Genomic DNA, 17,114 nt, shown 5'->3' on the forward strand with positions numbered 1-17,114 from the left:
GATCCAGCCAATCAGACCTGGGTAAAGTCTTAATAAATATGCACACTCTCAGAGTCCGTTTAATGTAATATTTGCCGTTTTGTTCGAATATGGAAGCTTCTCTTGTGCACAGCACTTTTCGGAACACTACACAAATATTTGATGGAACTGTTCAGTATTCCACCCGTCAGCCCCGAAGCACCACCGTGCTTCACTGTTGGTTTGTGATCTTTAAGTGATGAGCAACGTTGTGTTTGCGCTAGGCTTGAACGATTTTAGGAACAAAATTGCATTGCGATTTTTCTGACAGATATTGCGATTTGGATTTGATTTGCGTCTTTCTTCACAATGTACACTGACATTTACAAACATGACATAAAATGTCATAAAGGCTATTACTGTAATAATGCGAGGACTCTAACGAGGTTTTGTGAGAGGGACAGTTCTTTCTCAAGTTTTAAAAAACATTTGCCGACAAGTATAAAATTGTATTCATGCGTAATTGTGGTCTGAGAGCGTCTGCTAAATCGTCTTATTTTATGTCCAGATAGATATTGATTGAAATCCAGTACAGCGCTGGTTAGTGTGACCTGCTTCGTGAGGGTGGGGCACAAGAGCCCTTTAAAAAAAACGCAACTTTTACATTCTTGAACTTGCCTTGTCTGAGATTGCGATTTTGGTCCCAAAGCGATAAATCGTTCAGCCCGTGTTTGTGCTCAAAATCCCTTTTGGAATTATGGCTAAAATGTTCAACCTTATTTTCATCCGACCACAACACACTTTCCCAATTGTGTATTAATGAAAAGTGTAGCCAGGTTTGGATGTTTTTCTTTGTAAGATGAGGCTTTCGTCTTGCCACCTTACTGCATGACTTTAACATATGAAGATGATGGCTGATTGTTGTCACATGTGCTCAATAGCCAATACATGCCAAAAATCCCTGCAGCACCTTCAATGTTGCTGCCGGCCTCTTGGCAGCGTCCTTGACCATCTTTGTTCCCTTTTTATCAATTTTGGAGGGACATCCAGTTCTTGGTAATGCCACTGTTGTGCCATACTTTCACCCCTTCATAATGACCGCCTCCAGAGCTTTCCATGGTAATGCCTTGGAAATTCTTTGGTACCTTTCTTCTGACTGATACCTTTGATCAGTGGGCTCCTTCTGATGCTGTGGAGGATTTTTTTTATGGAACATGGCTTGTATTGTAAGATGTGACAATAATAATGTCGGGAAAATCCTACTAAAATAACTGAACTTTATTTGCGCTTGATCAGAGGCATGTTCAATGCTGGCAGCTGTGTTGACTTCCATTTAGCTTAAGTTTGAATGTGATTCTGAACACGGGAGGGTGTGATTGATGATTTTTTTTTTTATTATGTTGAGGAAGTTTTAGGTCACATTATTTGTGGGAAAATATTTGAAATGATTTATCTTTGGTCTCTTTATTGACATCACTTAAACGTGCTATTTGGAAGTAGGTCTGTAGGCTTTTTTTTTAATCCGTTCTATATATTCTCTCATGCCTGTTTGCCATGTTTGTCATTGGTCCGTAATTGCAATGGATTTCGATTATTACAAAAAAAGTGAATGCCCTCTTACCTGGGTAGAAATCTTTGGATTTCGACAGCTTAATGGTGGCACCCGTCTCTTTCTGTAGTTGTACAATGGTCTGGCCGCCCTTGCCAATTATAGAGCCGGCTGCATAGCTGGGAATCAGCACCTTCAGGAAGTATTCACCCTCCTCTGTGAGAGAGACACAGAATATAAAAAGGGTCACATCTCATAAAGTTACCTTGCAAGATTATCATTTACACCAGGGGTGTCAAACTCAGTAGTTCAGGAGTCACATGCGGCCTAATTTGACGTCAAGTGGGCCGGACCAGGAAAATCATACGATCATTGATACACAGTCGTTGCCAATAAGTTGGTGTTTCCCCCCCAAATGTACACATTTAAAGAAGTATCTTTTTGACAAACGGTTAAGAAACAAATTAGATTTATTTAGAAATACGTAAACTTGCAGTTGAGTGTACGATAACTAATCACATTGCTTGTATATCAAGCGACCAAACTGAAAGTCAAAGGTATTTGGAAGTGAAAAAAAAACGTAACGTTGGAATATAAAATTAGATGAATTATGAAATTCAAGGAATTAGTTTTGCTCAATTTCCTTCATCTTCATAATAATTATGGAAACATATGGAGAACTATTTTAAATGTATAATAAATAAAGTGATCTCCCGCCTAAATAAAGTATACATCATAAACATCCAAAAAAATTACACAAATATTTTATGGCATTTTATGAACAATAGTATTCCATCAAACTAAATATTAAATTGCACATTTTTAAACTATAACCACACCGAGGATTAATTTTCACAGAACAGGGGTTGTGCAATGAAACAAACGCTGTACAGTCACAGCAGCTGCTAAAACCTCCTGAAATTGTCTTCTACGATTTCCACACCTGACCAGACACTGAAATGATGACAATGAGGAGATCGATCAACAATATTTCTCACGCACACACTTTGATCACCGTCATTGGTAATAACGCCAAAATAACAAAACCTAACACAAACGCAGCCTCCCTCGTATCAGGACTCAGCCTATAAACATTCGTGTCCTCATAGACAGCTGGAAAATATAAAACTTGTCGCTGTATTTTTTTTCTCCTTTCCAATTAATCCTGCTGGCCAGATTAAACCCTCTAGCGGACCAGTTTTTGACCCACGGGCCTTATGTTTGACACCCCTGATGTAAACCACACTTGTGCCTCATTTCCAACACCTTCGCAGTCAAACAACAATCGGAAGGCGTACTCTAGCTTCCGTACCCCACATACGAACATTTAAATCCGTCTTGTGATGTGTTCTGTGTCCCGTCCTAGATAATTTTTTTCAGAGGAAATGATGACCTTCTTTCCAGTTTGCAAGGGCCTAATTTAAGAGGTTTTCAGTGGGTTTTAAGCATCCTCGGTCCAAATGCAAAGCTATACCAGTGTCACTGACAATTACTTTCGTATTAGCAAAGGAAGGATGCAAACATTTTCAATGCAACCCGTGAATGCAGCAACATTCTGATCGATCACAATAAGCAGACGTGAGGAATGTATCACAGCCAAGCACACAACTTAGTTTAGATTGCTTCAATCTTCGAAAGGGGCTTAATTTGAAGACTGCCAAATGCGTTTCTCCCTTTTCGATGGTAAAGTATTCCCATAATAGTAAGTAATTGACTACAACGCATTTGCTGCCGATAAAATCCCGACTATAATGAGCATGCTAAATTTGTATTGACCTTGAATGTAAATAAAACCGGAGTGTGGCAACACTATAATAAAAAATGATGTGCGAGTCCACATTTTCAAAACTATATTGATGATGTCATACCAAACACTGGCTATGGGTTCGGTCCTCCTGTTTGGAAGCTCTGTTACAAATGCCCCCCCCCGCCCCCCCTGCATCCCGATTTCGATGCAGTGACGTCATGTTCCATCTTGTTCAGCTGCCTCAAGGGTGACGCCACTTGAATCGGCAGAGACGTCAAGAAACACTGGGCATGATATTTTTTTTTTATATATATTTTTTTGTATAATATGCTTTTTTTTTTTCTTTCCACAAAATCGTGAATCAATCGTGACAAGAGAAAGATAAATGGCTCGAGGTGGATCCCGATGAATGAAAAGCAACCTGTTGCCTCTTTATTGACCACATTTGAGAGTCATGTAGAGAACATGGCATTGGAATGTAAAGAAAGTCCACAGACGAAACGTTCGCCTCTCTCCTCTTTACATTAATATGCCCCTCATGTTCCATTCACACACCGATTTGTTTAGAGTGCACCAACCATAATGAAAGCTTCTAGCAAACTGAGAGACAAGTGCGTGACAGTTAATTGCCAATTTCCTATACGTTGTGCCAAACGTAAAAAAAAATGAAAAACCTTGGCAACTGAGCAGTCACTCTCAATTTGCTATTTCCAAGATAATTCTCAGTGAGAAAATGTAAGCCAAACCCAAATGTTTATTATTCCGCAAAAACCATCGCCTAATCTTTTGGTTTTCACAATGTGCACAGGCAAACTGTTCCTACGTCGCATTCCTCCCATCAAATAACAATAAAATGACCTTGGTGAAAAAAGAAAGATCACGCATGATCGACATGATTCCTGTAAAGTATTTGAACCCGCAATTACGCTTCCAAAATTTGTATCTAATATCAAGCACTCGGAGAAATCAATTGAACGAGGCTGGTTGCAGAATCCAAACGCCGAAAGACCTGTTGTTGACAGACAAGCCCAAACCCACTGCGTAACTTTCGGCTTAGCATCAAGTAAACCCAGTGGGGGGGGGGCAGGAAACCACTACGGTTCTCTCCATCACCCTTGCAGTCATGTTTGCAGTCATTAGTCAATAATTAATTCCAACCTAGTGTCTGAGATCACAGTAACAGGTTTGAATGGCATCATGTGGTAGAGTAAACACGGCAATCTGTTGCTGCAATCCGCCAGGGAAGTGGAACAGTGGGGCACATTGGGATGCCGAGCCAGTGGGGTGCTAGTTCAAACCCCTTCTTGCATTACTGGGAGGGTGGCTTGGAGGATATGCTGAGCCCGATAGATTTAGTTAAGTCATCCAAGGGGGGTGGGTCAGGAGGAGATGCCTTCTGACTGTCCACGCTCCTTCCCACAACCAGTACCCAGTCTGCATTTCAATAGACTAACCTGCCACTGAAAGGAGGCAGAACCAAAATGACCGATAACGGACGTAATTAAGCGGTCAAGTCAGCAAAACGGCACGTCTTAAAGATGGATAAATTCAACAAGTCAGAGAAAAAGAGTTGGGAGGCTTACCCATTCTGAGATCTGCTGGTTCTCAAGTCCTGTGTCAGATCGCCATCAATGCCCGGGCACAATCTCGAAAGGGTGTCTTAACATTAGCCTCAGCATAGGTGCGACCGTAGTGTTGAGGAATGCGGCCAGTGGACCTTTTTCTACTGAGGTCTGTTTCATCGGCGGGTGCCGAAAAAAAAAAACTAAATCAAAAGAGAGAGATTTCACCGCAGCGTCCAAGCCATGCCTGCAGCTGGCCACAGCCTCAATTGTCTGCGAAAATGCTAATGCCGACTCTCAGTGTTTTCAGTGAAAGACGGCACGCATTGTTCGAGCCTGCATCGGTGTGAAGGAGGAGGGGGGGGGGTCTTCCCTGCCGCATCACCCTTTTCACTGCTCTCATCCATATTCATCGAGTGGCCTGTCCATCTGCGGCAGCGCGCAGGAATGACACTTCACTCTGCCAATGGCTCGCCTCCTCTCGCCAGCGCGTCATGTCCCCACCCCCCAAAGCCAATCCCAAAAAATTGAATTTTCTTCCCATACTCCGCCTCTTTTGACGCAGCACTATAAAGTATGGCAGTCCCTTCACTCACTTTTTTTTTTTTCGTGGAAAGCGACAAGGTGAAGCATTGAGGGGCAGCGCCTTCAGCCGCCGACGGGGAAGCGCGTCGCGTGACCTTCAACGATGACTGAAGCAGTGTATTGATAACATAGGCAGATGATGAAGAATGTGCAGGAGGGAGCGATCGGAGACGGCGTGCCGTACGCCACCCACTCGCCTTTCCCCCACCCCCAGTCCCTTAGACGGCCATGTTTGAGAGGGCGGAGGGGCTCATCAACCATTGCAAATGGCAGTGCCGCAGAATGGTGGAGGGGGGGTGATGAAGCCAATCACTACGCCTATAAATCCCACACCGAGTTGTATCTTAAGAAAGCGCACATAAAGACTGCAGTGTGCGTATCTTCTAATTGTCTGCTTGTAGACACAGTGGGCCCGGCGCCATTTAACAGAACAAAAAAAGGAGGGTGCGCTTGCATCATCATCATCATCCGTGAATCGAGGCCTAATGTTGGTCTTGGAGCCTTTCAGAATATTCCAACAGTCGTACCGACTGTGTGTAGACACAGCTTCCCCGTAGACTCCATCTATCTCTCCGTCTTCCTCCCTATCCCTCTCTCTCGTTCTCTCTTTCACCGCCACCTGGCAAATTCACAGTCCGCTCACGTCACATCGCTCTGCAAGGGCACCTGTGTCCTTCCCACCCCAAAATTCAAAGGAAAAAAAAAAAAAAAGGAACTACATCTCACATTCCTCTGCCAACCCCTCCATTAGCAACAATAGATGCTCACTTCTAATCCTTCTACTCAGTCACACAAGCGTTTTCTATATTTGTACACGCTTGCCAAGCAACACGGGCTCGGTGAATCGGTCACGAGAAAGAAATGAAATGGGTTCGTTTTTGAGACGAGGAGGGCAGCGCTGATAAAAGAAGAGGGATCAGCCTCGTTCGGTGTGTCCGTAGCTTCCAAAGCAGTATGAAGGGGGGGGTCGAGGGGGGGGGGATCAGCTCTAAGAGCACAGACTCTCTTTTCTTTGTTACAACTGACAGTCATGTTAATGATCAGTTGGCTACAAGGAGCATGATCAATATCAAAGGCGGACAAGCGCTTGGTGATTATAGTTGGTGGCTCAGTACCACCGTGCTGTCTGTCGTGCTGCGTATTACAATCCCATGTTCATGGGGAGGTGATACTAAACGCTCAGCGTTTGCAGTTTACGCAACAAGGCAAAATAATATTGGAGTTAATACAATAAAATACAACTTTATTGATATGGCGCATTTCACGACAGCTGGAGATGTAGCAAAGCGCTTTCCATATGGTGTCATATAAATTAGTATACATTTGTCTGCAGAGCATAAAATCTCACAATTTCTTTGAATTGCATGCACATTTGATTAAATTGGCACTAAAACTTGGCTAAAGGCATCATATGTTTGGAAAAAAAAGAGGCCTTGTCTGGTATAAGATGGCGATTTTCAAGGCTTCCAATTTCAATGTAGGACCTGCAGATTGTTTTATATAAATCTTAGAGAAGTGCTAACTTGTAACTTCCAAAGTGAGAACGCCATGTGACTTCTCTGCACCTTTTTGCTCTCAGATGTGCTAATGTGGTACAGATGGAGACTGAATCCATTGAAATATGACTGGTGACATAAGAGGTCCACTGAGATGACATTTTTGATGATAGATGGAGAAAAAAAAAAAAAAAAAAGCACTCGTGCTGTCGAAAATGGGATACAAAATGAGTACCTGGCACACGGAGCCAGACAAATTACAGTCAAGTAACATATGTTCAAGGAAAGAGGGGAAGGGGGGGCGGGGTCCATAGAGCTGCAGACGCAAACCATCTGATGTACATTTATGCTACACAAAATCATTTTGTTTGATTCATGTACATACGCAATCTCAAATTAATTTCTATTTCTGATTCTTTGCTCGCAGCCATCATTCTGTCTCTATTTATTTATTTTTTACAATGTGAGCCTGCATTCCCTGAGCCGTTGTTTTCAATGCTTTTTATTTGTAAAAGACAGAGGAATGATTTTGTCAAGAATTCGGCCCGTTGCTAATTATGTACTGAGGCAAAGTGGAGTGCAGTACGTGGCTGTGATTACATCACCTGTGGGAAACTACATCCATCCACGCAGACTTCCACTTTGCAACAACGGGTAATGAAACAGGAGTTCAGAACATTTAAAGAGCGAATGTCCCTACTCATTATAATCCTTTTGAAAAGTGACAAAGTAGGCTAATGAAATTGGTTTTATTTAATTTAAATATACTCTCTCGCTATGTCAAACAGATAAAATGACTCAGTGAGCAATGTTTCTGATACATTTATTGTTAAATGCAGCAGATTCTCTATCTGCACCGACAATGACCGTTTGGGTTTATCTGAAACTCCACCTGACAGTGAACTTCCATCCAAATGTCGAACATAAATGATTCACAAGATACTGCACTTGTCAAACCTATTTTACTGTTTTGATTTCACACTTAACATAATTCATATTTGTCAGGGGGATAAAATAAAAAAGATTGATCTTTTTTTTCCCCGGTGCAAGGGCTTCAGGAATTATTTGTCTCTCGCTGCAAACCACAACTGAACAGAGAAACAGATGGTTATCGGTGGACAGAATACTTCAAATTTTCTTCTCCTTAGCTTTTTTTTTTTTTTTTTTTTGTGAAGACTTTGCATAATAAAACACTTCACGTCTGCTCTGAATGGACCCATACGTGCGAGGCAAGGGGGGGGGGGCTGGATTGATATGCAAAAGTGACCTGCAATAAAGAGGCCACTGTGTCAAAGCGTGTTGAAGTAACAACCGCATGACACACACACACACGACACACACACACCAAACTGCACCCCCCCCCCCAACCTTCCCAAAGCGCCAAGTGCACAGGTGCAGCCTATCAGGGGGTTTGAACACACAACTCGAATCTAAATACCAAACCTACGTGAGATTGTTTTCGAAGCAGCGGCCCCACACACGAGACCGCAAATTCGTGTTCCACAAGTGACTGCAAAAGCGTTGGCGCCACTGGGTATGATGGAAGAATCGCGATGGAAGAAGCAGCTTGTTATTGGGTCCTTCTTACCTCCAGTGTTGGTGCGCTTGGTACAACCGGCCTCCTCCGCCGGAGTTTCCAGCGGTCGCTTTCGGGAGTCCGAGTTGTCCGCCTCCATGTGGTTCTGCTGCAGGTTATGGAGGTTAGCACTTGAGTATATCCCGTTGTGGTCCATTGCTGCTTCGCCACCACCGGCCATCATCTTTCCCTCCCTCGGAGCTGGAGATAAATTTGTGCTAGTCCCTTACGCGCACATGCACGCACACACGCACACACGCGCGCGTCGTCACCAGTAGCAGCACATATGACGCGCACCGCCAAACGAACAAGTTTTGGGGGCTTGAATGGTGAGAGCGGGAATCGGGGGTCTCCACCTACCGACGTCTCTGAATGAGTTAAATATAAATGCCATTGAGTGAAAGGCGCTCTCCGAGAGCACGCTCCTTATTGTTGACGCGCGAAACAAAACAGACCCGCAACCCCTCCCACCCCCAAAAAATAAATCATAAAATAATAGTGACACTAAAAAAAAAAAAATTACCGAGACGACCATTTAAGACTAAGCTTCGATACTCGGGGGGGGGGGAATATTTGTACCTTTATTTTACGCCATCTTTCTCTGCCAGCTCCTCGAATGAGATAAACGCAGCTGTTGTTGTTGGAGAGTAACAACGGGAAATGTTGTTGGGGAGCTTGCGGAAGAACAGTGCCACTGACCGGCCAAAGATACGATAGACCGCACATGTATTGGAGAAAAAAGTTTATAAATAACCAAACTGCTAAGTTAATCAAAATTGTATTTACTGCGCACACGTGGACGAAATGTACAAAGTGGTTGGTACCCCTCTGTTAATCAAAGAAAACCCCAAAGTGCACACAGAAATAACTTGAATTTGATAAAAGAACAATAATAAATTCAAATGTAATGAAAATGAAACCAATGAAAATAAGACATTACTTTTGTTTTAACACAATTATCATCTAGACACTGACACTGTAGCCCATTCTTCGCAAAAAAAAAAAAAAAAAAAACTCACGCTTGGTCAGATTGCAATTTTCAAACCTTGCCATCGATGCCCAAAATGGAATTTTGGTCCAGACTTTGATTAGGCCATTTAAAAATAATCTCCGATCGAAACCCATACATTGTAGCTCCGGCTGAAAACTGATTAAGAATGGGATATGACTTAAATTTGTCTCCGAGTCAAAGCACACGAGCCAATACTTTTGCCAACAAAAATATTTTTTACTGTGAGCTGGCCAGTGCACATGTACATTAAAAGTCTTAATTGAATGTAAAATAAAGCAAATGTAAAAGAAGTCAATTATATACTTTTGTAAACATATAAAGGCAAAAATGTTGATACAGCTTTTGTTAAATTGTCACACCAAAACAGCGTTTATTAATTTGAAGATGTATGAAGTGCCAAGTCCTCCTTAGGAATCTCACGTTCATCAGTATGTCCACCTTCAATTGTCTTTGTCTTGGAGTCAACAGTCAGAGCTGCCACCCTCCTGGCAAGCCGTTCCAGGACCAGATCAGCAGTGCTGGCGAGACTATGCTACAATAACACGCAACACAATTAACAAATCAATTGTCTGACCAAGATCTGTTCTACAAACAATACATTCAAGAGTAAAAGTTGACACTTCAAAGAAAATCATGTCCAATATAACATGACTTTGTAAACTGATATGATGGACCTGTTTGTTTTTTTTTTTTAATAGTTTAGGGTGTAGATGCTGTCTGCTTAGTGATTGTCATGAATCAGACCCTTTAGTGTGGAGGTGTTAAAATCATGCGTGTTAGATCAATTAACCACTCGTAGGGTGTGAATGTGATTGGTTGTGCCCAGCGAATGCCCGGGGAGCTTTTTGCTATTTGTAACACATACAGTGCTTGCCCTGTTTGCTCAGTGCAATATAGCTCGATAGGTCTCCAATGGATTTACAATAAGACAACTGCTCTTTTTTTTTTTTTTTTTTTTTTAAATAGACACATGAAAATGTGACGTAAAATATTGCTGTACAATTTCAAGCTGTTATGATGCTGACAATTTGACAAAGGAAGACATTCGATTATTTCTACACAATTTGGGGATTACGCAGCATTCTGGAACGGCTTATCCTCAGTTTTAGAAGCGCCATTGTATTTGATATTATTCTCCAGGTGCTCATTAGGTCAGCAATACACTTTTCCACTTTTGTGCTGAGTTGGTGAGACAGTCCACGACACAGAGGTGCAGAACACCGCCCTCGCTGTGGCTTTTATTACAATCGTAAATCTCGCGAGTGCTTTGCTGCCACAATACCTGTAAGATATGCAGTCCCTTCAGCGTGAGGACAGCCAGCTCTCTCAAACCGTCCCCAGTCAGGTCCAAGTAGATGATTGACAGCAAAGGACTCTTGAAGCTCCGTCGCCACAACAACTCAAAGTTTCCTTCTTCTCCCGCTGTCCCATTCTGGAATTTATAACAGAGAAGTTCCTACACAGGTGGATGAAAAACAGATTGCACAGTTATTCATGTGGCCTCTCTCATCATTCATCCATTTTGTAGTTTATCACAGCGTCCATTTTCTGACAAGTGTTGGAGACTTATGACTATGACCTGTCCGTATGTTCCCAGCAGCACCTCCTTCTGCCCATCGAAATCCAGGTCAATAACCAGCGCGCAAAGCACCGCATCCCACTGGTCACTGTCAGCGAGGCAGAGCGAGTGGGACAAGCCTCGCTCGTGGACATTTCTGGGACACAAAAAAAACTATGAGTAGGGCACGGCTTTGGTGTAGTCGAAATTCAGGAAAATAACTTAGCTTAACTTTTGGTATAAACTGCATGCACTCAAGTTATTTTTTAATTTATGACCAAAACATGATCAATGAGATGAGATCATCACCTGTAGACAACTGCCATCTCTATTGTGCTAGTTACTAGAAGATTGTAGCCTTCGACTCGGAAACCTGACAAGAAATAACAGAGCCTGAGGAACACACTTCCTGCCGAGTTAGAACAAAGAGCTGTTTTTAACCAACTTTTGGATGCCGAATCCCAAAATATTTTTCTCTACCATGTCAAGTTATTGAGCAATTGTATCACAGTTTTATTAGCAAATGTGAAATAAATGTGTACAAATGGAAATAAAACGGTAAGAGCTTTGAAGAATAAAAAAAATCGTTAAAAAAAAAAAGTTTGTGTGGGAGCTGCACACACCTCTCACCGCACTGTTTTAAATGTAACGGCACAAAGATGTTGCTGGGTAGCTGTGGATGAGTCCAATCATAATAAGATGGTAAATCTTACTACGGCAAATCAGTGGAATTTTTAATATCTGGAAATTGTGGAGAAAAAAACTTGATGTGCTAGAAAAACCCTGACAGCAATTTTTTTTGCCACTTTTAGTTGTAACCAGAAAAAAAAAAATCAAACTTTTTTTTTTTTTCAAATAGTCCTCATTGTTATGAGTATTACTTCAATGTTCATTTATGTTTCAGTGGTAGAGGACATATCTGAGTATAATACTTTCCCTTTTCAACTGGCAATCATTGAGCAGGGATGGCGCAATGCGATGCTTTGTCCTAAGTTAATTTTGAAAACAATGCAATTGGACGGACGTTGAAAGCCTGTCAATGTGGCAGCTAAAAAACGAACATGCTAAAAAGATAAAATGCTCATGACCAAACTTACGGGTTGGTGTAAATTTGACCAATTAAATTTTAGCCAAAAAGTGAACAATGAAAAATCAAGTACTTTTTCTTTTTTTTTGTATTAAAACAAAAAAATCACCCTCTTTTTTTCCCCTTTTTGATTGCTCATTGAAAATGAAAAGAACAAAAGAGACACGATTTGGGACAAATGTTATATTAGATACTTTTTTCTCCACTGGGCAGATCAGGATCCGTTTGGCAGATGAGAGGAAAAAGCAGCACAATGGAGATTGGACTGTCGAACTGAACGCGCCAGCTCTGCAAAACTTCTGTTAAAAAAAACACAATACATCAATTTATTGAGAACATGCGTATTGCTGAAACGAACACATAGAAAGATAATCACACAAGAGCGTGAAGTTTAATTTTCGAGACTCTGGAATAAAGGAAGATGTTTGATGCCATCTGCGGCCTATTTTCAATATGTTTTCGGTCAGTGGGCATGTTCCCTGCCCCGCCACTGTTATTTGACGCATATCGTCTAATCTTTTTTTCAGAACCAGAATCATCTTTATTGGCCAGGTGCAGTGCACCCCCGCCTATTCACCAATTTATATTTTTTTCTGCAGAACCAATGTTCAGCTAGGTTGATGACAAAGCTCTAGTGCCAGGGCAAATAGGAAAGTAGTAATGGTCAAGGAAGTATGCTTAGGATATACATTTACGATATACGTAATATGGACAAGGGTGTTGTAAAAAGTGTAATAATTCCTGATCCTTGCGAGAATTTGTTTGGTGTCAAACGTTTTAAGGAGACAAATATTGTGACTCGAACCACTGCAAATCTTAGAAGAAATTTCATTTCTTGGTGTTGCCTCACCTGGCTCACACTGTCTGACCACAGCCAGTCCAACACAGCCGTTCTGGCAGCCAAATGCAGACAGTCGTCGGCCGCCAGGTATGCACATCATGTCCATCCATAACACACTTTGAGGAGGGAGGGACACACAAGAAAATACAGGATGTGAATAAACAAGCAGCCTTGTTCGCACACAATGTTTACGCAGACATCAGATTGCTGGACTTTCTCATGTAGATTTTGACAGCACAACAATGAATAAAAAATAAATATGACCTGTATTGGAGCGACATGGACAGACAGTTTTGACACCATCCGTTCCCCCAAATCATACGAGTGGACAAAGACAGAATGAAAGGGAGACGAACTTGCTGGGCAGTTGCTGCAGCTCTGGGAAGAGTCTCTCCACTGGCTGCTCTTCAAACTGATGGAGTGAGGCATTCTGTTGAAAACAAAAGTTCTGTGATCGACTTGACTTGATATGCTTTACTGCAGCTGCATGATCCAAAGCATCTCTTTCGTCCTTTTTATATTCTGCCCATAATGAAGAAATGCCAGACACATAACATCAAAAAATACATTTAATTGGGACCAAATAATACTTGATATTACATTCAAAGCTACAAATTCGCAAAGAAGAAATAAGTTGTAATTAACAAGTAATTACACATCAAATATTGAATAACTGCCTAAAATGATCCCACACACACATGCACATACATATATACACGCACAGACCTCCTTGTACAAGTGGATCCTCTGGTCGTGACCACTAAGCAGAAAAACAATTTCATGGCCCTCGTCATCACTCTGCACTCTAGTAAAGAGGAAATAATGCGGACATACATAGAACAGAGAGACTCAATGAAAATGGTGATGTTTGCTAGCTTCTAAAAAAAATAGCCAACCCCCATTTTTAAGTGCATTTATGTGCAAAATGTCCAAGCCAGCATAATTATTTAAGTATATATATTTTTTTGTCAGTTCATTCATAACTGCTGTCAAAATATGCAGAGTTTGGCTTTTTAGTGGCCACCCTGGCAACCCATGAATAATGGGGGTCCAACGTAGGGAAGGAGTGAATGATTTGGAACGCAACCAACGTTTCTACCTTGCCTTTCTTGCTGCTCAATATACTTCTCTTGAAAAGTCAAATTCATAATTGGGGTTCAAAATGACTCTGTCCTTTGTCGCCATGGTGACGCTAAGTTCTTAATGCTGGCACACATACGATATATTCCATGTCCATACAGAATTTAACTTACTCAGTGTGGTATAGTTGGAAGGGTGTGAACTGCAACTCCAAATTTAGGCAACTTTCTGTCCAGAGAGTCAAATGAACATCAAGCATAATTTGAGAGGGAGATTGCGTTTAAGTGGGCACAGGTTTACTCACGTGCAATTGACTCTAGGTTGAACTCGGAGCCAGGCTCATAGTCACAGTAGATATTGAGGAAGGGGGTGGCTTTGTCACCAGAGTCCTGTTAGAAGATCACATTGATTCAAATATTCCACTTAAGTAAGCATACGCTGCCTTTGCTATATTTACCTTTATAAATGTGATGCCCACCACGAGGCCGCTTTTGGGTGAAGACTTGTTGAACGCGTCAATTGACACGATCTCTGCATCAACTAAGTAGGCAAGAAGAGATGAAAACTTGGCAACGTTGCTTTAAAAATCACTGAAATCACTGTCAGCCATATAATGAACATTCTTTCAAGCACTGATTCGACCTTAAGATTCCAGCTCATTTGCAAACCTAATAATGAAATTATGTGAGGGTTGGGGGGGTGCAATTATCAAATATGAAATAAATAAGTTATGCTACCATTTAAATTGTTTTAAAGATATATTTTTGTTCAGATAAAGAAGACAAACAACTTTGTTGTTCAATTAAATTTAGTGCCAAATGCATCTTGTTGAGGTGATGTTATTTTGTCTATTTGGTAGCTTGACTCTACCTGGTATGTAGGTGAACTGAACCTCTTTGGCCACGGGCCTGATTTTCTGCTGCAATTCTTGGTACGTGAAGCTGATCACCTTCCCTTTGAGAGTAGCCGCAAGCAACTCCTGCTCGCCGGCCTGACACAGTCCATAAATGTTACTCTGGGAGGGGAAGCGGCTAAAACTGTCCTCCGCGAAGGGATACAACTCTCCGAACATGATGCAGGACGTCAATCAGCTGCCCGGGAAATCACCAGGGAGTCTTCACACTTTGCATAGTTGGATTTTAATAGCTACTCGCACCACAGTGCTAGCTACGGACATGACATACTTTGTGTACAAACACCGCCACTTCTTCTTCTTCGTCTTTTTCTTCTTCTTCTGCGTCTTCTTCGTCTTTTTTGTCTTCTTCCCTTTTGCTAGCCCAACTAACCAACGTGCCTTCATAGCGGCCATGTTGGGAGGGACAAACTTCCCATCAAAGACAATGCAATCACGTTGAAAGTCTCGACTTGCTTATTTTTACGATTTTCACGAGGTTTCTGTTTTTTTGTCAACGCCAAAGTGTGTGCCTTCAATTAAAACATTTGGGGAAAAATGAATAAATACATGTTTTCTTTTTCGGGTCACCGAACGTTTAGGGGGCGTTCTTACGCGATGTTTGTTCTCAGGCGACATCTAGTGGTGAGCACTAGTATTGCTACAATTTAAAACGTGATTTTTTTAAAAAGAAGTTCGTCACCCCTCTGCTCTATCACCCCCTGTCTGTTTTTAATAGTGTTTTCAGCTTTGCATCTGGGAAATTGACATTTGACACAGCCCATGTATTCTTTATTCACAGGGTGACTGACTTTCTTTTTAACAATTGCTCGCTCTTTAGGTTATGAATTTGCCAGACAGAAAATCTATTGGAAATATGAACCAATCCCTATAGACTGCAGAAACCTTATCCATAAAAATTGAAAATCAGTCAATTTCTATCATTTTTTTTGTATGTACAGTATGTGCTTTTACACCCGCAAGCATGCGTCAAAAACTGTTAACTATCATTGTCTCTCCACCAGATGTCAGTAACAATTCACTCATCAACTTGTTCCCATCTTAATAAAAGGATTGCTAACCTTCATTGTTTTGAATCACCATACTGGATCGGTACAGCCTGCTTGTTCCACTTGGAGGTTAAGCCCTCCAGCATTTGCAATCGTTTTGCTGAAATAAGCAGGGACATCGCTGAAATAGACGTTTGGATGGCAGCATACGTTGCTCCAAAACCTGGATGAGCCTTTCAGCAGCAATGGTGCCTTCATATACGTACATCCCATGAACACTAACACATTCCTATTCCATCACAGATGGTGAACCTTGCCTTGATAACAACCTCCTCCTCCTCTTTGGCCGAGAAAAAATCAATGGTTTTCAAAACCAATTTGAAACGTGGAGTCGCTCTATTTGTGGCCAATCATGACACTCACCTGTTTCCAAATAATCACCATGCAGTGGAATTTTCTGAACAGGTGGATTTTGAGCTTGGTCAACTTTCTCACACTTTTATTGCCCAATTCAACTGTCGCTGCATCTGTCCCCACGTTTTGGGGTCTTGTTTCTCTTTCTCCACAAAATGACACCCAGAATTGTTGGTTGTCTGTCTATTGAATAGTGTCAAGTATACAGTAGTTGCAGGGGCAAAGCGGACGGAGGTGAGGCCTGGCGAGCTGTCGCTCCATATTGTGACAGTTCAGAGGTGACAGTGTGCTACACCCCCACTTCCTCTAATACCACCTGCTAATCCATCGGCAGGATTACTGTCCAGTATAATCACTCATCCTCCCCAGTGACACACCTCAGCTCACACTGCACTCCTGACTCATTATGCCCCCACACCCACACACACACACACACACCCCTACATATTCATACATACATTGGTCGGTCTCCTTATATTTAATATACACAGAAATTGAGATCCACTCATTCGCGCATGAAAAAAATAAAATAAATAAGCATACTACATGCATCTTTATCACTCTTTGATATTTTTGGCAAGTTACTTAAGAATGTCTGCCATGTGGTACCTGTCGGAGACCCTGGTCCTGGAGATTCTTTTGTTTCCTGCACATTTGGATGCATGGTGATGCTCACAGTGGCACCGAAGCCTGATGGGCCCATCAAGTGGGCTTTGGTGGCACCTCAGCATCAACCGAACTACAGGA

At 41.8% G+C, this 17,114-nt stretch overlaps 2 protein-coding genes across 3 annotated transcripts in view; both read right to left on the reverse strand.

Moving 5' to 3' along the window:
* Positions 1–9,004, reverse strand: part of nova1 (NOVA alternative splicing regulator 1) — a 28,173-nt gene extending 19,169 nt beyond the window's left edge. Inside the window, exons 1-2 of one of the 2 annotated variants that reach the window (XM_088278985.1) lie at positions 8,486–9,004; positions 1,580–1,723 (exon numbers count right to left, since the gene is read on the reverse strand). In XM_088278985.1, the coding sequence (XP_088135111.1) occupies positions 1,580–1,723; positions 8,486–8,657 (316 nt within the window). In that variant the 5' untranslated portion in view covers positions 8,658–9,004. Of the gene's footprint in view, positions 1–1,579; positions 1,724–4,837; positions 5,201–8,485 lie in introns of those variants that run through there. The other variant, XM_088278986.1, reaches the window with a different exon arrangement.
* Positions 9,005–9,680: 676 nt separating this feature from the next.
* Positions 9,681–15,256, reverse strand: kptn (kaptin (actin binding protein)). Its single transcript, XM_088278793.1, has 12 exons — positions 14,922–15,256; positions 14,509–14,591; positions 14,356–14,440; positions 14,225–14,279; positions 13,698–13,776; positions 13,328–13,401; positions 12,981–13,087; positions 12,325–12,429; positions 11,353–11,416; positions 11,065–11,200; positions 10,768–10,941; positions 9,681–10,017 (listed from the first exon to the last, which is right to left on the reverse strand). Exons 1-12 carry the CDS (start codon positions 15,121–15,123, stop codon positions 9,859–9,861), a joined length of 1,323 nt encoding a protein of 440 aa, XP_088134919.1. The 5' UTR covers positions 15,124–15,256; the 3' UTR covers positions 9,681–9,858.
* Positions 15,257–17,114: the final 1,858 nt, after the last annotated feature.

Source organism: Idiotropiscis lumnitzeri, chromosome 17 (genome assembly GCF_059441095.1).
Source record: "Idiotropiscis lumnitzeri isolate Australia: NSW breed Sydney's pygmy pipehorse chromosome 17, RoL_Ilum_1.0, whole genome shotgun sequence".
NCBI lineage: Eukaryota > Metazoa > Chordata > Actinopteri > Syngnathiformes > Syngnathidae > Idiotropiscis > Idiotropiscis lumnitzeri.